The sequence below is a fragment of the Gossypium arboreum genome, chromosome 8, assembly GCF_025698485.1.
Source record: "Gossypium arboreum isolate Shixiya-1 chromosome 8, ASM2569848v2, whole genome shotgun sequence".
NCBI classification, from domain to species: Eukaryota; Viridiplantae; Streptophyta; class Magnoliopsida; order Malvales; family Malvaceae; genus Gossypium; species Gossypium arboreum.
In genome coordinates this window covers 25,104,057-25,126,870 of record NC_069077.1, presented here as the reverse complement: position 1 = coordinate 25,126,870, position 22,814 = coordinate 25,104,057, and the positions used below count along the sequence as shown (strand labels likewise).

Genomic DNA, 22,814 nt, shown 5'->3' with positions numbered 1-22,814 from the left:
TGTGGTATAAAGGGGCATTGGTCACGTACCTGTCGTACGTCTGAGCATTTAGTGAAACTTTATCGAGCAACCATTAAAAGGAAGGGAAAGCATATGGAGACAAATTTTATATCCCAAAATGATGAAATGGAGGCAAAAGATGAAGATATTCACTATAATACTAAAATTGACCATGCCTACGAGGGTGATAAATTTAATGACCTTAATAATATAACTCAGCTAGATGTGCCAGATTTCTTTGAGAATCATTAGAAAAATTGATGTTATTTTGACATTTTTATGTTGTTTTAAGTATATTTTATTTTCTTGCATAAAGAATAATTTATATATTTAATAAATATTTGCAATGTTTCTCATATTATATTTTGTTTATTTTTATGAAGAATATGAATATTCAACAAAATTTTGATGGGTCAAAATCAATGGAGACATGTGTCTTGCAAATAGTGCTACAACACATACGATACTCAAAGATAAAAAATATTTTTCTCATTTGACAATGAGTAATGCCCATGTTAATACAATATCAGGTAGTTCAAAACTTATTGAAGGCTCTAGAAGAGCTATTATATTATTACCTAAAGGTACAAAATTTATCATTGATAATGCTTTATATTCCACTAAGTCTCAAAGAAATTTATTGAGTTTTAAAGATATTCGTCTTAATGGATATCACATTGAGACTATGAATGAGAAAATTGTTGAATATCTATATATTACGAATGTTGAATGTGGAAAGAAATATGTATTGGAGAGGCTACCTGTTTTTTCATCAGGTTTATATTATGCACATATTAGTGCAATTGAGTCACATGTTACTACAAACTAGAAGTTTGTAGAATTACATACTTTTACTATTTGGAATGACAGATTAGGCCATCCCGAATCTATTATGATGCAAAGAATCATCGAGAATTCAATTGGACACCCATTAAAGAACCAAAAGATTCTTGAATTCAAGGATTTATCTTGTGTCGCTTGTTCTCAAGGAAAATTGATTATTAGACCATCACCAGCTAAAGTTGGGATTAAATCTCCCGAATTTTTGAAACGTATTCAAGGTGATATATGTGGGCCCATTCATCTTCCATGTGGTTCATTCAGATATTTTATGGTTTTAATAGATGCATCTAGTAGGTGGTCACATGTGTGTTTATTATCGACTCGCAACCTGGCGTTTGCGAGACTACTTGCTCAAATAATTCGATTAAGAGCACAATTTTCAGATTATGCAATAAAAACTATTCGTCTTAATAATGCTGATGAGTTTACATCCCAAGCTTTTAATGATTATTGTATGTAAATTGGGATAAAAGTTGAACATCTTGTAGCTCATATTCATACACAAAATGGTTTAGCTGAATCGTTTATCAAATGCCTCCAACTAATTGCTCGGCCATTGCCCATGAGAACAAAACTCTTTGTTACAGCTTAGGGATATGCTATTTTACATGCAGCTGCACTTGTGCGCTTAAGGCCAACAAGTTATAATAAGTACTCCCTATTACAATTGACTTTTGGTCAAGAGCCAAATATTTCCCATCTTAGAATTTTTGGATGTGTAGTATATGTTCCAATTGCTCCACCACAACGCACAAAGGTGGGTCCTCAAAGGAGGTTGGGAATATATGTTGGTTATGAATCTCCTTCTATAATGAAATATGTTGAACCATTAACTGGAGATTTATTTACTGCATGATTTATTGATTGTCATTTTGATGAAACAGCATTCCCAACATTAAGGGAAGAGAAAATACAACTGGTAAAAGAAATTACATGGAATGGATCATCATTATCTCAATTAGATCCTCGTAGAAGTGAATGCGAACAAGAAGTTCAAAGGATTATACATTTGCAAAACATTGCCAATCAACTGCCAGATTCATTTACTGACCTAAAGAGAATTACAAAATCTCACATACCAGCTTAAAATGCTCCAACACGAATTGATATCCCACTAAGGCAAATTGTTAGTGCAAAAGAAAGTAATCCACGCATAAAGCGTGGAAGACCAATCGGTTCCAAAGATAAAAATCCTCATAAAAGGAAATGAACAATTATTCAAGATGGTAATAGTGTGGAGGCAAGTACCCCAGAAGAGGCCAAAGATATACCTAATCAAAATGTAACACCTCAGACTCGTACCCTACGCCGGGATGGAATACGAGGCGTTACCGACCTTGAACACATGCATCCCTATCAAGACCTGGTCAAATTTAAAACTTTGTCTAAACTTCTTCAATATGGCCTACGAGTCTCCAAACATTCATATAAAAACCAATCGAGATCAATTCAAGTCTTCCAACGAACTCTAAAAATAACACTAGACACAAGGGCACACGCCCATGTGGGAGGGGCAATACGCCCGTGTGACCAAATCAACATGGTCGTGCTATTGGCCTGTGTGGCTCACAGAGCCTAAGTATACAGGGGCATGCCACTGTCCTTTACCCGTGTGGAATTAATTTCAAATTCGAACCTACAGAGGTTTTCACAAGGCTTGGCACACGCCCGTGTCCATGTCTTGTGTCCCTCATACTGTCATGACACGCCCGTGTCTTAACCCGTGTAGACATTCTGTTTTTGACGTTAGCAATTCTTAAGGGTTACATGGCCAAGACACACACTTTGTGCTAGGCCGTGTCCTTCATACGGCTGAGACACACGGTCGTGTCTCCACCCATGTGTTTATTACCATGCATACTGACTTGCATTTTTTACGTGCAGGGGATACACAGCCGAACATCACGCCCGTGGGGCTGACCGTGTGTCACACACGGCCTAGACACACATCCATGTGTCTACCCGTGTGGACAATATAGGGCTATCTACCAAGTCTTTTTGCCACCCTGAAACACAACATAACAACAACCAACGTATCAAGGTTTAACTTAATATGCTTTTCACACCCAAACAACCAAAATCAAGACCTATATACATTACATATATTCAACCATGCCAACAATTTCACATTCATGAAAGATTAACTTACATTCACATAATAACTTTCAATATTAGCCATCTTTCCATGGCCTTATACAAAATGAATCAAAAGCTAAAATAAGCTAACACATTTCGCCAATTAACAACGACACAAAACTCAAAAGTCAGGGTCCTATACATGCCATAATCAAAATAAAATATCTAACTATACCAAGTGCTTCAGTTAATAGTGTGACTGGTTTCTCCGACGTAGAGATGATCCTCGAACTACTATGGCGGCACTATAAGAAAATGGAAAAAAATAGGGTAAGCATGAAGCTTAGTAAGTTGCATAAAAATAAATATAGCGACATCTTTACCATTCATCATCATGCTCATAACACTAAAATAGGCATAAGCACAACTTACTCGTCACTATCAAACACAATTCACATAGTATATATTAAGATCACATCTCATGCATATCATTTAGGTACCTGTATCACTCACAACATGGTTATACTTTTCTCGTTTAACTTAAACTGTAACTCTCATCGTTGAACCATTTGGAATGCTATCGGATATTCACTATGCCTTAAGCATAAGGTATAATGACGATGCCATGTCCCAAACATGGTCTTACACTGGCTCTCACATTAAGTCGATGCCATGTCCCAAACATGGTCTTACACTGACTCCCACGTATCCGTGCCAATTCCATGTCCTAGACATGGTCTTATACTGACACATCATGTAGCCGATGCATGTCCCAAACATGTCTTACACTGGCTCTTGTCTCAATACCAATGCCATGTCCCAGACATGGTCTTACAGTAGCTCTCATAATGTGGCCGATGTATGTCTCAGACATGTCTTACACTAGCACACAAACATTCCGAATGTCATGGCCTGAATATCCGATTTATTTCCTAAGGTTCAAACGGGAGTCCTACTATTTCAATATTCATCATACACGATTATTTCCACAAACAAGTAATTCATGCTATCTCAATTTAAGCACATATAATAACAATGTAGTTGTATTATTTACATACAACTTACCTCAGATTGTAAAATGTAAACGGCTAGTTCAGCTTAGTCCACTTGCTTCGCTTTTCCCCGGTCTAGGACCGGATTTTGTAATTCTTGATCTAGAATGATAAAAATTTATAAATTTAATTATTTTATTAATCTAGATACTCAACAACTTAAAATTGGGCAAAATGACCATTTTGCCCCTAGACTTTTGCAAAATAACCATTTTACCCCTAAGTCCAAAAATCGATTTTTATCGAATTTCTTCGTATCTTAAGCCTAGTCGATTACTTTTTACACTAGAAGCAGTATAAAATTCTCAATATTTCACACCTTTATCACCTATTTTACAAGTTATGCAAAATGGTCCCTTTTAGGGTTTTCATGAGAAATCTCTTCACAAAAATTATTTATTTCACAACCATGGTTCATTCTCTTCCATAAAATTTCAAAAAAAATCATGTCTACTAAATGGAAAAACCCTAGAATTTCAACCATTTGGAAAAATAGTCCCCTTGTTAGAAAGCTCATGCTACAATGACCTCAAAAGTACAAAAATATTCAAGAAAAACCCTCAAATCACTTACTTGCCAAGGCTTTTAGGTACTGAAAATTTTTCAAGCTTCCATGACCATTTTCTTGGAGAAAAATCGGTGGAGAAGAAATGAAGAGATGAAAAAAATGACAAATTTTACTATTTGTTTTATTTTATTCAATTTCAACACCTAATTTCACCAAATTTTTTACTTTTGACCACCTTTGTCCCCTATGGCAGGCCATATTATTCAAAAGGTCTAATTGCCCTTGGAAGACCTCCAATCTAGGTTCTCTAGCTATTTGAAACCCTTAGCTATCAAAATAGGACTTTTGTACTTTATGCGATTTAGTCCTTTTTCGTAATTAAGCTCATAAACGCTAAAATTACTTCACCAAATTTTTCTTGCACTAATATAAACATGTTATTATCTTAAAATAATAATAAAATAATTTCTCCAACATCAAATTAGTGGTCTCGAAACCACTGTTCCGACTAGGCCTAAAATCGGGCTGTTACAATTCTCCCCCTTAGGGATTTTCGTCCCCAAAAATCTTAGTGGCAAACAAGTTCGGGTATTGATCTCTCATGGTCTTCTCGGGTTCCCATGTGGCTTCCTCGACCCCATGCCTATGCCACAAAACTTTCACGAGTTCATATACTTTTATTCCTCAATTGTTTGACTTCCCGAGCTAAAACCTTGACTGGCTCTTCGCCATAAGTCATGTCCGGATGAATTTCTACCTCTGTTGGCTCAATCACATGCGAAGGGTCCGATCTATATCAACTTAACATTGACATATGAAACATGTTATGAATCTTTTCTAACTCTGATGGCAAAGCTAATCGATAGGCTACAGGCCCTACTCTCTCAGTAACCTCATAAGGTCTTATGAAACGAGGACTCAACTTGCCTTTTCTACCAAATCTGAGGACTTTCCTCCACGGGGATACTTTCAAAAATACTTGATCACCGACTTGAAATTTGATCTTTTTCCGTTTTAAATCTGCGTAGGATTTCTGTCTATCCAAGGCGGCCTTCAAACAGTCACGAATCACTTTAGCTTTCCCTTCAGTCTCTTTGACTAAATCAACACCGTGAATCTGACTCTATCTGAGCTCTGTCCAATATAAAGGTGTTCGACAATTTCGCCCATATAAAGCCTCATAAGGTGTCATCTTCGTACTTGACTGATAACTATTGTTGTAAGTGAATTCAACCAATGGTAAGTACATTTCCCAACTACCTTGAAAGTCGAGAACACAACATCACAACATGTCTTCTAAAATCTAAATTACTCTCTCTGACTAGCCGTCAGTTTGTGGGTTAAATGTCGTGTTAAAATTTAGTTTAGTTCCCAATGCCTCTTGTAACTTCTTCCAAAACTTCAAGGTAAATCTTGGGTCTCTATCTGAAAAAATCGGCAGAGGCACTCCATGAAGCCTCACAATCTCGAAAACATACAAGTAGGCCAGTTTCTCAAGGGAGTAATCGGACGCACTGGTATAAAATGTGCCGACTTTGTTAACCTATCCATAACAACCCAAACAACATCTTTTTTTTTCGGGGTTACCAACAAACCCATCACAAAATCCATAGTAATCCGATCCCACTTCCACTCCGGGACCATGATAGGCTGAAGTAGACCCGAAGGTACTTGATGTTCAGTCTTCACTTGTTGACACACTAGGCACTTAGAGACAAACTCTGAAATGTCTCTTTTCATTCCCAACCACCAATAAATTTTCTTCAGGTCATTGTACATTTTCACACTACCAGGGTGGATAGCCAAGCAACTACTATGTGCCTCTCGTAGAATCTTCTGAATAAGTTCGTTGTCCTTCGGTACACAAAATCTATCTTTGAACATTATACACCCATCGGTGCCAATGCGAAAGTCTGATTCAACCCCTGACTTATACAGAGTTCTCTTGGCTTGCAAATCCTTGTCACCTTTTTGAACTTCACGGATCTCTTGTAAAAACATCAGCCTAACTCTCAACTCTACTAGAATCGAACCATCATCTAGTAAGGCTAATTGGACGTCCATTGCTCTCAACGCAAATAATGATTTTCTACTCAAGGCATCGGCGGCCACATTCACTTTTCCTAGTTGATAATCAATTACCAACTCATAATCATTTATCAACTCTAGCCATCTTCGTTACCGTTAGATTCAACTCCTTCTGAGTCATCAAATACTTGAGACATTTATGGTCGGTGAACATTCGACATTTCTCGCCATACAAATGGTGTCTCTAAATTTTCAACGCAAACACAATGGCGGTAAACTTTAAATCGTGCATCGAGTAATTTTTTTCATATGGCTTCAGCTGTCTCAAAGTGTAGGCTATGACTTTACCTTCTTGCATGAGCACGCACCCTAATCCATTTAAGGAGGCACCGCTATAAATCACAAACCGTTTGTCCAACTCCGGTTACACTAACACTGGGGCTTCAGTCAACAAAACCTTTAACTTTTCAAAACTCTATTGGAACTTTTCTATCCATTCGAACTTGACTTCTTTTTGCAACAATCTTGTCATCGAAGTTGCTATCATAGAGAATCCATTCACAAATCTTCTGTAGTATCTAGCCAAACCCAAAAAGCTTCGAACCTCTATCACATTCCTCGATGGTTTCTACTCGATAATAGCCAAGATCTTGCTTGGGTCAACTCTAATCCCATCACCCGACACAATGTGTCTTAGAAATCCAACCTCCTTAAGCCAGAATTCACTTTTACTGAACTTGGCGTACAACTGCTTGTCTCTCAACGTTTGTAAAACTGTTCTCAAATGCTCAGCTTACTCACTCTCATCACGCGAATAAATCAATATGTCATCGATAAAAATGATGACGAACTTATCCAAATATGGTTGGAAAATGCGATTCATCAGGTCTATAAAAACCGCTGGGGTGTTCATTAAGCCAAAGGGCATAACGAGGAACTTATAACGCCCGTACCTCGTCCAAAATGCGGTTTTCAGTACATCTTACTCCTTAACCCTTAACTGGTAATATCCTAACCTCAGGTCAATCTTGGAAAATACAGTGGCTCCCTTTAACTGATCAAATAGGTCATCAATCCTTGACAAATGATACTTGTTTTTCACAGTCACTTTGTTGAGCTGTCTGTAGTCGATACATGACCTCATCGACCAGTCTTTCTTTTTCACAAAAAGTTCCAGAGCAACCCATGGGGAAAAACTCAATCTCGCGAACCCCTTATCCGTTAACTCTTGTAGTTGTACTTTCAACTCCTTTAATTCCATTGGTGTCATTCTATACGGGGCAATCGATATAAGAGTCGTGCCAGGTATTAACTCAATGCCAAACTCGACCTTTTTGGTTGAAGCTAATCCAAGTAACTCTTCCGGAAACACATCTATAAATGCACAAACCACCGGTACCAATTCAATCTTCGACTCGGACACTTGAGTATTCAGCACAAAAGCGAGATAAGCCTCATATCTTTTCCTCAAATATTTTTCAGCAGTCAAAGACGATATTACTACAGGTGAGTCATCTGGTTCCTCTGGTTCAACCCGAAGAACAGTCCCATCTTCACATTTCAACTCAATGGATTTCCTCCCACAGTCCACTACAACACTATGAGAAGTTAACCAATTCATTACAAGGATTACATCGAACTCATCAAATGGCAACAACATAAGGTTAGCCGGAAAACTATGACCCTTAATTGTCAAGGGATAATTTCTACATACTTGGTCAACTAACACATGTTTGCCTAGCGGGTTTGACACTTTTATCACAAATTCGGTAGACTCAACAGACATATTCATTCTCGGTACTAATTTCATGCATACATAGGAATAAGTAGACCCCGGATCAATCAAAGCAATAACAGAAATACCATGAAGAGAAAAAGTACCCGTGATAACATCTGGTGAAGATGCCTCTTCCCAAGCGCGAATGGCATAAGTTCTTACAGACGCTCAGCCCTCTGACCTCACAGTTGGATCTCTAGGGTTACCTCTATTGCTAGCGCTACTGGCCGAGTTCTTCTATGGGCTACCCCTTGCAGGAGCACTACTCACCCTCATATCTTGTTTTTTCTCTTTCTCGTCTAGTTTAAGGCAATCTAGGATAAAGTGGTCCAAAGATTCGCATTTGAAGCAACCTCTTTCATTCACTTAGCATTTGCCGAAATGACGTCTACCACATTATGAACACTGTGGCCTATTTGAACGAGCGCTACCAACACTCACAATAGAAGTGGTTTGGGCTTTAGACGCCGCATGCTGCTTATTCTTGCTCTTATTCGAGAATTCTATTGATGCATTCAATCGGGTAAGAAACTCTCTCGATCTTTTAAATGAGGTCTGCTGTGATTTCCCCATCTACCTTTACCTTGAGTCTCAGAATTCAATATCAACTTTTCTCTTCTCTTTGGCCAACTCCTCAGCCTTACATGCCCTCTCCACTAGTACCACGAATTCCCTCAGTTCTAAAATGTCTACTAACAATCGGATATCTTCATTTAATCCGTCCTCAAATCTCTTGCACATGATAGCTTCGGTAGACACGCACTCCTTAGCATATTTGTTGAGCCTCATGAATTCACACTCATACTTTGTTACGGTATTTCGGCTCTATTTCAATTCTAAAAATTCTTTCCTCTTCTGATCTATAAACCTTTGACTGATTTACTTCTTTCAGAACTCTTCCTGAAAGAATTCCCATGTTATCCTTTCTCTCGGTACAACGGACATGAGAGTACCCCACTATTGGTAGGCTGAGTCCCGTAGGAGTGACACTGTGTACTTTACGTACTCCTCAGGCATGCAAGATAACTCATCAAATACCCTAATGGTATTTTCTAACCAAAATTCTGCTCTCTCTGGGTTATCATCAATATTGGCCTGAAATTTTTTAGCCCCTTGCTTTTGAATCTTATCTACCGAGGGTCTCTCTCTCCTAACCACACCCACTCCTTGCGAAGCTACAGGAGCATACTGAGGAATCGGAGGAGGTGGGGGAAGTGGAGTATTCGGATTCGCCTGAATAAACTCTAAATAGTAGGCATCCATTACGTGGAGATAAGCTTCTCTATCTCCTCCACCCCGACTCATCATCACAGGCTCACTATCTACTGGCACGGTCCCTTCAACGGGAGCCAGCACATTGCTCTCCACATCATCCGCTGTAGCTACGTCGGGATCCATTTACTATTTGAATAAAACACAATTTATCTCGTCAGGAGTCCTTAGGTAATCAATATACAGTTATGACATGTATAGCTAGACTCGTACTTCCTAGAACCGACTAAACCATGCTCTGATACCACTAAATGTAACACCCCACACCCGTACCCTACGCCAAGATGGAATATGAGACATTACATATCTTGAACACATGCATTCCTACATTTCTAAATCATCAAGACCTGATCAAATTTAAAACTTTGTCTAAACTTCTTCAATATGGCCTACTAGTCTCCAAACATTCATATAAAAACCAATCGGGATCAATTCGGGTCTTCCAACGAACTCTAAAAAATAACACTAGACACAGGGGCACACGCCCGTGTGGGAGGGGCAACACGCCCGTGTTACCAATTCAACATTGTCGTGCTATTGGCCTATGTGGCTCACACGGCCTAAGCATACAGAGGCACACCCGTGTGCTTTACCCGTGTGGAATTAATTTCAAATTCGAACATACAGAGGTTTTCACAAGGCTCGGTACACATCCGTGTCCATGGCCCGTGTCCCTCATACGGCCATGACACGTTCATGTCTTAGCCCGTTTGTAAAAACCTGGACATTCTATTTCTGACGTCAGCAATTCTTAAGGGTCACACGGCTAACGCAAACGCCCGTGTGCTAGGTCGTGTCCTCAATACGGCTGAGACACAAGGCCATGTCTTTGTCGGTGTATTTACTACCATGCATACTGACTTACAATTTTTACATGCAGGGGACACACAACTGAACATCATGCCTGTGGGGCTGACCATGTGTCATACACGGCTTAGACACATGCCCGTGAGTCTACCTGTGTGGACAATATAGGGCTATCTACCAAGCTCTTTTGCCACCTTGAAACACAACATAATAACAACCAATATATCAAGGTTTAACTTAATATGATTTTCACACCCAAACAACCAAAATCAAGACCTATATACATTACATATATTCAACCATGCCAAAAATTTCACATTCATGAAAGATTAACTTACATTCACATAATAACTTTCAATATTAGCCATCTTTCCATGGCCTTATACAAAATGAATCAAAAGCTAAAGTAAGCTAACACACTTGGCCAATTAACAATGACACAAAACTCAAAAGTCAGGGTCCTATACATGCCATAATCAAAATAAAATATCTAACTATACCAAGTGCTTCAGTTGATAGTGTGACTGGTTTCTTAGATGTAAAGATGATCCTCAAACTACTATGGAATGGAAAAAAATAGTGTAAGCATGAAGCTTAGTAAGTTGCATGAAAATAAATATAGCGACATCTTTACCATTCATCATCATGCTCATAACACTAAAATAGGCATAAGCATAACTTACTCATCACTATCCAACACAATTCACATAGCATATATTAAGATCACATCTCATGCATTTCATTTAGGTACCTGTATCACTCACAACATGGTTATACTTTTCTCGTTTAACTTAAACTGTAACTCTCATAGTTGAACCATTTAGAACACTATCGGATATTCACTATGCCTTAAGCATAAGGTATAATGACGATGCCATGTCCCAAACATGGTCTTACATTGGCTCTCACGTTAAGTCAATGCCATGTCCCAGACATGGTCTTATACTGACACATCATGTAGCCAATGCATGTCACAGACATGTCTTACACTAGCTCTCATCTCAATACCGATACCGTGTCCCAGACATGGTCTTACACTAGCTCTCATAATATGGCCGATGCATGTCTCAGACATGTCTTACACTAGCACACAAACATTCCGAATGTCATGGCCTGAATATCCGGTTTATTTCCTAAGGTTCAAATGGGAGTCTTACTATCTCAATATTCATCATACACAATTATTTCCACAAACAAGTAATTCATGCTATCTCAATTTAAGTACATATAATAACAGTGTAGTTGTATTATTTACATATAACTTACCTCAGATTGCAAAATGTAGACGGCTAGTTCGGCTTAGTCCACTTGCTTCGCTTTTCCCCGATCTAGGCTCGGATTTTGTAATTCTTGATCTAGAATGATAAAAATTTATAAATTTAATCATTTTATTAATCTAGATACTCAACAACTTAAAATTGGTGTTATTTTGCCCCTAGACTTTTACAAAATGACCAATTTACCTCTAAGTCCAAAAATTGATTTTTATCGAATTTATTTATATCTTAAGCCTAGTTGATTACTTTTTACACTAGAACCAGTCTAAGCAGTCTAAAATTATCAATATTTCACACATTTATCACCTATTTTACAACTTATGCAAAATGGTCCTTTTTAGGGTTTTCATGAGAAATCTCTTCACAAAAGTTGTTTATTTCACAACCATGGTTCATTCTCTTCCATAAAATTTTAGAAAACAGCATGTCTACTAACATGGCGAAACCCTAGACTTTTAACCATTTTACAAAATAGTCCCTTGTTAGAAAGCTCATGCTACAAGGACATCAAAAGTACAAAAATATTCAAGAAAAACCCTCAAATCACTTACTTGCCAAGGCTTTTAGTTGCTGAAATTTTTCAAGCTTCTGTGGCCATTTTGCTTGGAGAAAAATCGGTGGAGAAGAAAGGGAGAGATGAAAAAAAATGACAACTTTTACTATTTGTTTTATTTTATTCAATTTCAACACCTAATTTCACCAAAATTTTTACTTTGACCACATTTGTCTCCGATGGCCAGTCATGCAATTCTAAAGGGTCTAATTGCCCTTTAAAGACGTCTAATTTAGTGTCTCTAGCTATTTGACACCCTTAGCTATCAAAATACAAAATATGACTTTTGTACTTTATGCGATTTAGTCCTTTTTCGTAATTAAGCTCATAAACACTAAAATTACTTCACCAAATTTTTCTTGCACTAATATAAACATGTTATAATCTTAAAATAATAATAAAATACTTTCTTTGACCTCAAATTAGTGGTCTCAAAACCACTGTTCCGACTAGGCTCAAAATCAGGTTGTTTCATAAAAAACCCCAGAAGAGGTTCAGGTACCTGCAAATGGTGATAACAAAGAAATCTCAATAAGTTATGTTACTTCAGGAAAAAGATAGAACCGAACAACTACAGTTGCCAACAAAAATTTTTCTTATAATGTTGCTATTGAAATAACAAAAAAAATGAGGATCCTGAGCCTAAATCTATTGAGAAATGTAGAAATAGAAATGATTGGACAAAATGAAAAGACGCAATTCAAGAAGAATTAAATTCACTTTCTAAACATGAGGTTTTTGGACCTATAGTCCAAACCCCTAAATATGTAAATCTGGTAAGATATAAATGGATATTTGTACGAAAACAAAATGAGAAAAATGATGTCGTAACATATAAATCACGGCTTGTAGCACAAGGATTTTAGTAAATACCCGGCATTGATTATAAAGAGACATATTCTCCTTTGGTGGATGCAATCACGTTTAGATACCTTATTAGTCTGGCAGTATGTGAAAGCCTTGACATGTGTCTAATGGATGTTGTTACAGCCTATTTGTATGGTACACTTGATAGTGAAATTTATATGAAGATTCCAGAAGGATTTAAAATCCTTGAAGGATATAGAGTTTCCCGGGAAAATTACTCAATCAGATTAAAGAAAAGTTTATATGGATTAAAACAATCTGGACGTATGTGGTACAATCATCTTAGTGAATATTTATTAAAAGAAGGTTATAAAAATGATCCAGTCTGTCTATGTGTTTTTATAAAAAGGTCTAAATTAAACTTTGTGATAATTTTTATTTATGTTGATGATCTAAATATTATTGGAACTCCTAAAGAGCTTCAAAATGTAGTAAATTATTTAAAGAAAGAATTTGAGATGAAAGATCTCGGAAAAACAGAATTTTGTCTTGGCCTGCAGATCGAGCATTTAAAAAATAGAATTCATGTCCATCAATCAACTTATACGAAAAAGATCTTAAATAAATTTTATATGGATAAAGCACATCCATTGAGTACCCCGTTGGTTGTACAATCGTTGATGTGAATAAAAATTAATTTCGTCCTTACGAGAATGATGAAGAGTTTCTTGGTCCTGAAGTACCATATCTAAGTGCCATAGGAGCATTGATGTATCTTGCAAATAACACAAGACCTGATACACCTTTTTTTGTAAACTTGTTAGTAAGATTTAGTTCTTCTCCAACACGTAGACATTGGAATGGAATTAAACATGTATTTAGATATCTTAGAGGGACCATTGATATGGGGTTATTTTATTCAAATGATTCAAAATCCCTATTAGTTGGTTATGCTGATGCTGGATATTTATCGGATCCATATAAAGGTCGATCTCAAACGAGATATTTATTTACATGTGGAGGTACTGCCATATCATGGCGTTTGACAAAGCGAACATTAGCTGCTGCCTCTTCAAATCATGCTGAAATAATTGCAATACATGAGGCAAGTCGAGAGTGTGTTTGGCTAAGGTTATTAACCCAACATATCCAGAATATATGTAATTTGCCTTTACAAGAAAATATGTCAACTATCTTATACGAAGATAATGCAGCATGTATAGCTCCATTAAAGGGTGGTTATATCAAAAGTGACAGAACAAAACATATTTCACCAAAATTCTTCTTCACTCATGATCTTGAGAAGAAAGGTGACATAGAAGTTCAACAAATTCATTCTAGTGATAATTTAGCAGATCTTTTTACCAAGGCATTGCCAACTTCAACATTTGAAAGACTACGAAACAAAATTGGAATGCGTCAACTCAAAGATATAATGTGATGTCGTCATTAGGGGGAGTCTAAAATACATTGTACTATTTTCCTTTAACCAAGGTTTTGTCCCACTGGGTTTTCTTGGTAAAGGTTTTTAATGAGACAACTTCTAATAAGAGATTGTGTACTCTTTTTCCTTCATTGGGTTTTTATCTCACAGGGTTTTTCCTAATAAAGGTTTTAATAAGGCACTGCTTTCTCTAGTGGACATCCAAGAGGGAGTGTTATAAATAAATGTGAATGCCTATATTCTAACCCCCCTCATTTATGAGATAAAACCTCCCATTCATTATGCAATGTTTAATATATGCATTAATGAAACACTTAAGTAAGCTTCATTTATGGTATTGCATTGAATTTTAATTACTTATAAATTATAAATAGAATCCTTACCGAGTGAAATAAAAACAAGAAAAATTCTCTTATATTTTCATCCACTTTTATTTAATGTTTTATTAATTTTTCTATAACAAAAATAAGTATTTAATAAATATATTTGTTAAAAATTATGTAAATATCAAATGAGGTGTTAGATAAATAGTGGAAGATAAATAAAAGTAAATGTAAACCACTCAAGTTATAATTATTTTTTAAACTGATAATTAAATAAAAATTGCTTTTAGAAGCATTTTAATTTTTAAATAAATAAATAATAAAGTGAAAAATCTCATTGAAACAATATTTGATATATAGTTTAATTTTGGTTAAAGTGTAAGTCATGGTTTAAAGATATGTAGATAACTTTTAACTTAACATTTCAAAAGAAACATAAAGAGCAATAGTAGTAAATATTAATAATCAAGTTTTAGACCATGGGGTTTTCCTCTTCTTCAATTTCATGTCCACCATTTGAAGAGCTTCCGCTTCTTCCATTTGCAGACGAGACTTTTTTGTAAACCGGCTTGACATCAACCAGCAAGAGTTTCAAGGTGATTCCAATAGCTATAAGTATAAGCCCAGTCCCATGCTGCTGGGTCCATGGCTTTGTGAATATGATGTAAGATAGCAGTAATGTCACTGCCTTTCTCGCAGTCGTTACCTGTGCCAATGCATTCAATATCACTTCATTTGCATCTGCTGCTTCTGTGTTTTATTATATAGTTCAAAAATTAAAAGTGACTGAGTTCCCATTAATGGATAAAAAAGAGAAATTCACACCATTGCTGTAGTGGCTGCTCCAAAAATGGCAATGAGGGAGAGGACTGAAACTTGTCCGATGAACGTAGCCATGGCTTCAAACACTAATACGCCGTACACATACAAATGCTGCTCAAGGAACAATAATATGATGCAACTCAAACTTGATTGTAAACATCAATTTCTGTTTCTAATTTCTTTTACTTTTTTGAATTTTGTCCCTTTACTCTTTTTAACATTTTCAATTTTTTAATTTCGTTCAAACTAGATAAATAAAGTAAATCCTTACATTCTGCATTTTTAAACTCAAACATTGATTTCAAATCAAAATATTTGTTGATTTTAACCGGGATTTTGACTCAAATTAAAAACTTGTTTTAATGAAAATAATATCAAAATTTTATTCTGGTAAAAGTGTTTGTCACAATAATTTCCGAAAGTATATTTTTAACCTCAATTGGTAAACTAACCTTGAATTTAATATTATAAAAATCAGACTAATTATTAAGTTGATGAAACCAATGTGACATTCAACCATAATCAAATAAAAAGATCATAACCAATTCAATTTTGGTTATTTTGGTTTTGGTATTTGATTCTTTTTGGGTTCACAACGGTTGAATACTAAAGTAATGTCAAAAGTCTGGATCCGAATTGTTAAGCTTACTAAAAGTGAAGAGTTAAAATTTACCTCAGAACACGAATTCCATGCTTCCAATACTTCTCCTGTTAAAACCATGGGTGGGATCAATAATGGCAAACCAACGACGGTGGAGCAAAACAGCATTTCCATCTAACGTCACCATAAAAAAGTATAGCATTAAACGCCCTACTTTTTTCACATGTTTAAACCATCATCAGCAAAAAATCACCTGTGTTGTTTCAGGGTTCATGTTGAAGATAGCTTCTTGCAAATTACCCAGAAATGAATCCATTACAAGAGCACCAATCACCATTATTACACCAATTACACTGAAGCTTGGTGAAGTTTGTGCATCCGCTAAGGTGAAAAGGATCAAACCCAGTACTAAAAGTATTGCAGAAACATATTCGTGTGCTGGGTATTTTCGTCTCAAACCAGGTATGAAGGCACCCATTACCATCACTGGAAGAACCTAAAGATATCCATTAATGAAGCTTTAAAAAAAATAAACGCAAAAACAAGAACAATATTGTGAAGAGTGAAAATTTTCAACTTCGGGGGTTTACTTTGGTGGATTTGAACATGAGCTGTGCTGGGTAATTGAGGAAAGCTAAAGACCCTTTTGTGAGGCCGTGAGAGCCCATGAGAACAGCAGAGAGTTTCACATAAGTCTTCCATGGGTTCACCATTTTCTTTGGACTGAAACCTTGAAGGTAAATCAGAAAAAGGTAGACGAACCCTTGGACAAATGTGAAGTACCAGCCATAGCTGAACACAAAAAATTAATATAAAAAAATTGAAAATAATTACCAAAATAAAAACTACAGCAGTTACCTGAACTGTAGTCTATTGTATACATATTCCTGAAAAGCAGCAAATGTCAAAAAAATAAAATTCTTAAAATGATACATTTAACTTTGTTTGGTTGCCGAGAAAATGGAAAAAGAAAAGAAAAAGAAAAACCTCGCAAATGCCATTGACAAGGTAACCAAAGAAGAACCCAGAAGAGCAAATGAGAAACTGCTTCCATTTAGGTCTATCAGAAAGCGAAATCCCAAACAAAAAACGAGTTTGTTCTTCGTTTTTCATTGGTGCCTCTGTTTTTTTTTTTGGTTCAATCCACTCTAATGAGAGATACGAAAATCATAGATGGATCAACCATGTATAATAAAGTTATCATAAATCAGCTCAGTTTGCAATTTTCCTTTCCCTTGCATGTTGACTCAGGTGGCGGTTTGATTATGCTTAAGTACAAGTAGTAACTGCATGTTTCACGTTTGCTCTGCCCTCCTCCCCCAACCCCCAAAAAAAAAAAAAAGGAGAGAAAATAAGGAACTTAAAAAAAAAAAAAGTGAAATTTCTAATTTTGCATATGGGCTTCTCCATGATTAAATAATTGAGAAAATGAGGAGTTACTATTTATGGACATATTTTGGATTATAACAGATTTTTCTTATTGTTTTTAGTTAAATATAAACAATACATATAAATAAATATCATCATAATTAATTATTGCAGAATTGCATCATAATGATAATCGACATAACACATTGTATTTAATGAATTATTTTATGTAAATTAAAGTTTAACATTTATGTGAATGTAATAATAGTTTAAGTTTATCTTAATAAAATTAAGTTTTTTTATTTAAAAGTTTGAATTAGATTAGGGTTTTTATTATTATTAGAGTAGGATTAGGTTTTGGTATGCCATAACGATTTAATACGGCATAATTAGGTACTTATTATTAAGGAAGTTATTGGCATATTTATTTTTCATCTTATTTTTATTATTATTTATTTTCATTTTTGGAACAATATAAAGATCGAACAATAAGCCCCTTTCCCTTTAAGAAAAACAATGAGCCTTATATTATACACACTCTGAATGGATGAATAAGCATAATAGTCTTAAATTAAGATCATAAAAAATCAAGGGTGTTCAGTATTTCACCAATTGGTGGAGGATGTTAATCAAATTTTTAAGATGATGAAATTGTTCTGCAGGCCATGATGCAGGCCATGATAGTAAGGTAAATTCATATTTTTAATATATTTATTTTTGATTAATTATCGAATTAAATATTATTAAATTTAGATTTTTCTTATCAGGAATGAAGTTGATGTGTTGAATTCAAACTCTTACAAAAAGGGGGTTAAATCGGAACAAAAAGCAAAGAGGAGGGCTTGATTGAAAGATTGAAGATTCAAAAAGTGGCTAAATAAAGATTGAATTATTTTTATATTGTTACAACTCGTAATTAGTTTAAATTTAATCTCTAGTTTAAATTTGATTTTTAAATTTTGAATTATTTAATAATAATATTTAGAATTATTTAGTGACAATATTTCAAAAATGTCTAGCTGAATTTTAGCATTAACAGTTTATATAAATACTTAGTGGCTATAGCCAATTGAACACACACTTTACATTTGGCACTTAAGAAATTCTCTATTTTTTTCCCATTCCTACGTCATACTTGATAATACTCTAGAACAACATATTTTTATGTGCTAATTGCATATTTATTTTGAGTATGACCCTATTAATTTAAGCTATTTATGGTCTTTTATCTTTCAGGGACTAAATTAGAGGCAAAAGGAAATTTAAGGGCAAAAAGTACAAATTTGAAGATACAATGGACCAACATGCGACATAGGGAAAAAGGTGATGCAAAAAATATAAGTATGAAAGACATAAGGGCAAAAATGCAAAAGAAGAGATTTTATAGCACAAAACTCTATTTAATGTTTAATTATATTAGGCTAATTATTAAGGATAATTATTTAGATTTAATTTTAAGATTTATTTTCATTTATCTTTAATTATCTTTATTTATTTGTATTTATCTTTTAGAATTTAATTAGGAATAGGCTAGATTTCTTAGTACTATAAATAGGGGATGAAGTGACACAAATTTCGTCCATCGTTTGCTGTAACACTCTCTTCCCCATAAATTTAGTCTTTTTGTTCTTTTTATATTTTAATAAAAAAATTCCCTTTCCATTATTTTTATTTGTTTTTCCCCAAAAATCATGAGCCACTGAAACTATCTAGCCGAAGGTTGTCAAAATTCTCCAAAAAGGGTTCATAAGGCTTAGGATCCATACTTAGCCTTCTCGACGAATATTCATCCCTTCTCCGCATTACGGGGCTGATGCTTTCGTCCATGTCCCTTCAAAGGTGATCTTTTCAACGTGTGCAAAGCCAGTCACTTTGTATGTTTTGGGAAGGTTGCACAATCTGTTCGTTAGCTTACTGCATCAGAGATTGGCGAGCCCAAGAGACAAAATGGCGTGGGATTCGCCATTGAGAAGTGATGATCTAGCATAAGATAATTCCACAGAAACTATTGTTGGCTAGAGTCAAGTTCCACTAAATTGTAAGTCTAAATTCTTGGAGCTGGTGGTCGTAGGCGTCCTCTTCCACTATAACTGGCTTATTCTGTTTGAGAATAATCACCTAAAAGCCGACGATTGAACCCAAGGTAGATCAAGACAATCAGAGGCTGGAATCTCTCTATAAGAACACCTTTTCCTCAACTTTATTTATTTCTATTATTTTTAATTTTCAAAATCTCAATCAAAACTTTTAATTCTATTTTTATTTTATTTTTCTAGATCAAAACTTTTAATTCTATTTTTTATTTCTTTTCCCGGTATGCAAGTTTTCTTGGGCACGATTCTGATCAGGATTTCGAGGAACAAGTAATTGTGCAAATCCGATCCCTGAAGATTTGACCCTACTTCCCTTATACTATTATTTTTTATTTTTAATATTTTATACGGATAGAATATTTTTGGTGCTCTCAACGACTACATCAAATTTTGGCGCCGTTGTCGGAGACCAATAACGTACTAATCTTGTTCTTTTTTTTTACCAGATCTGCTCCAGATACTCTTGTGTTTGATTCGGAAATAGAGAAAACTGCGAGAGCCAACCGCAATGAGACAAAGTTACAGAAAAAGCAGTCAGGAGTGGTTGGGATTCGGAGTAACCTACCATCAGAAATCAGAATCGACGACGAAGTAGAGTCTAGGGTTAACAAAAACCATACTCAAACATTTGAAAGTGAAAAAGTAGAAGTCGATTCCCCAGAAGAAGTGCTTAACGCTAGGGTTAACGAAAACCCGAATCTAGCACATCAACCAATGGCTCAAACAATTTGGCAACTGGCGAAGCTCCGACAGAACAACTGTCATTGTGCATTGCGTATCCTACTATGGATACTGATTTTGAATTAAAGTCAGGCTTAATCCAGCTACAGCCAACTTTTCGTGGGTTGCAAAACGAAAATCCCCACAAACATCTGAAAGAGTTCCATATGGTTTGCCTTAGTATGAAACCTCAGGGGTAACTGAGGATAAAATTAAACTACGTGCTTTCCCTTTTTCCCTAACAGATTCAGCTAGGGAATAGCTATTTTATTTACCTACTAGATCTATTACAACTTGGGCTGATCTTTCTCGATTGTTTTTCAATAGGTTTTTTCCAGCATCACGTGCAGCTGAGTTAAGAAGAGAGATCGTTGGAATAAGGCAGAAAGAAGCAGAGTCTCTCTACGACTATTGAGAGCGATTTAAGAAGCTATGTGCAAGCTGCCCACAACACAGTATAACAGAATAATCTCTTCTCCAATATTTTTATGAAGGCCTAAAACCCATGGAGATGAATATGGTAGACGCCGCTAGTGGAGTAGTGCTAGTCAACATGACTCCTCAACAAGTAAGAGACTTGATCTCCATGGTGGCTGCAAATACTCAGTAATTCCGAGCCAATCTTGAACCCCCTAAAAGGGTTCATTAGCTAAGTAATTCAATGTTAAAAGATAAAGTTGATAGACTTACTAATATTGTGAGCTCTCTTGTTGCAGAAAAAGCCAAACCAACCCGAGTATGCGGAATATGTGCTACACCTGAACATACAACTGATGCATGTCCCAGTTTGTATGATGATACTATAGCTCATTTAAATGTTGTGGGAAATTTCTCTAGGCCACCACAAAGGCGATACAACCCTTACGCTAACACTTACAACCCAGGATGGAGGGACCATCCTAACTTGAGTTATAGGGCCAACCCACTGTATAGTCAGCCATACCAAAATCAATTTCCACAACAGCCACGAGATTCAGGTATCTCTCTAGAAACTATGGTCAATAAATTGACAGCTAATGTCCTTGATTTCTAAAGCAAACTCTTAATTTCCAAAAATAAATGAAGGCATCTATAAGAGAATTGACCATATCAATTGAGAAATTAAACTCTCAAGGGAAGCTGCCGTCACAAACATAACCTAATCCAAGACAACACGCAAATGCAGTAACGTTGCGAAGTGGAAAGGTACTAAAACCAATTTCTGACAGAAATCTTGGCCAAGATTCCACCCAAGAAAAGCCCGAGAATGATAAACAAGTTCGAACGAAACCTCCATTGCCTAAAATTCAACCTCCATTTCCAGGAAGGTTATACCAGTGTCATAAAGGTAAAGAGGACAAGGAGATCCTCGAAACATTCAGAAATGTCGAGATCAACATACCATTGTTGGATGTCATTAAACAAATTTTGCGATATACCAAGTTTCTTAAAGAGCTCTGCACCAACAAGCAAAAATTAACAGGTAATGAAAGGGTAAACGTTGAGAATGTATCTGCAGTGTTATAGCGGAAAATACCAGCGAAATACAAGGATAGGGGCATGTTCGTAATACCATGCAAAATAGACCACTTAGGAATAAAAAAGGCTATGTGTGATTTACGGGCCTCCATAAATGTCATGCCTTTTTTCTATTTATGAATCACTTAACGTGGGTTTTTTTACGAAAACAGGTGTTATCATACAGTTTTTAAATAGGTCTGTTGTGCATCCCGAAGGAGTCCTCGAGGACGAATTAGTGAAAGTTAACGAGCTTATTTTCCCTGCAGATGTTTATGTAATAAAAATGGAAGAGGATAAAGCTCATGGGTCTTCAGATATCTTATTGGGGTGACCTTTCCTTAGTACTGCAAATACTAAGATTGACGTGCGTAGCGGAACCCTCATGATGGAGTTTGACGGAGAGATCGTGAAGTTTAATTTTTACGATGCTATTAGTCACCCAAGCGAAATCTTGAACATAAACCGTGTCGACATAATTGACTCATTAGTAGAAAAAACTTTTGAGTCATCTTATGAAGATAAATCTAAAATGATGTTTGATAATTTTTCTATTAATAAATTGTTGGCTCCTATGGATACTAAACTTCTACCTTCTGTTATGCAGGCACCAGATCTGAAATTAAAATCATTTCCCGAGCATCTTAAACACACATTTTTGAAGAATGATGAGACTATTACCGACTTAAAAGAGATTAACCCCTTGATAGGCACACATAAGATTTTCTTGGAGGAAAACATGAAACTACGGCGAGAGGCGCAAAGATGGTTGAATCCGAATATGGTGGATGTGGCAAAAAAAGGAGAATTTTTATTATTATTCTTTATTTTATTATTTTATTATTTATTATTTTATTTTTTGGATATTAATAAATTTTTCTTCTTCTATCTAGGTAAACCGGCGAAAAAAAAACTCAGGAATTAGCATACTTTAACAAACAACCCT

At 35.7% G+C, this 22,814-nt stretch overlaps 1 protein-coding gene across 1 annotated transcript; it reads right to left on the bottom strand.

Moving 5' to 3' along the window:
* Positions 1 to 15,104: 15,104 nt before the first annotated feature.
* LOC108469058 (UDP-galactose/UDP-glucose transporter 2-like) lies at positions 15,105 to 17,494 on the bottom strand. The gene is made up of 7 exons (XM_017769948.2): positions 17,178 to 17,494; positions 17,049 to 17,077; positions 16,781 to 16,982; positions 16,444 to 16,686; positions 16,263 to 16,364; positions 15,593 to 15,700; positions 15,105 to 15,473 (listed from the first exon to the last, which is right to left on the bottom strand). The coding sequence occupies exons 1-7, from the start codon at positions 17,301 to 17,303 to the stop codon at positions 15,240 to 15,242; spliced, it is 1,044 nt and encodes a 347-aa protein (XP_017625437.1). The 5' UTR covers positions 17,304 to 17,494; the 3' UTR covers positions 15,105 to 15,239.
* Positions 17,495 to 22,814: the final 5,320 nt, after the last annotated feature.

What these genes read in the sequence shown, in the direction of transcription:
- LOC108469058 (XM_017769948.2), bottom strand. Translation starts at nt 17,303, where the DNA reads ATGAAAAACGAAGAACAAACTCGTTTTTTGTTTGGGATTTCGCTTTCT. An exon ending in TTGTCAATGGCATTTGCGAG is followed by an intron (nt 17,078 to 17,177) that starts GTTTTTCTTTTT and finishes GCTGCTTTTCAG; the next exon opens with GAATATGTATACAATAGACT. An exon ending in TCATGTTCAAATCCACCAAA is followed by an intron (nt 16,687 to 16,780) that starts GTAAACCCCCGA and finishes GGATATCTTTAG; the next exon opens with GTTCTTCCAGTGATGGTAAT.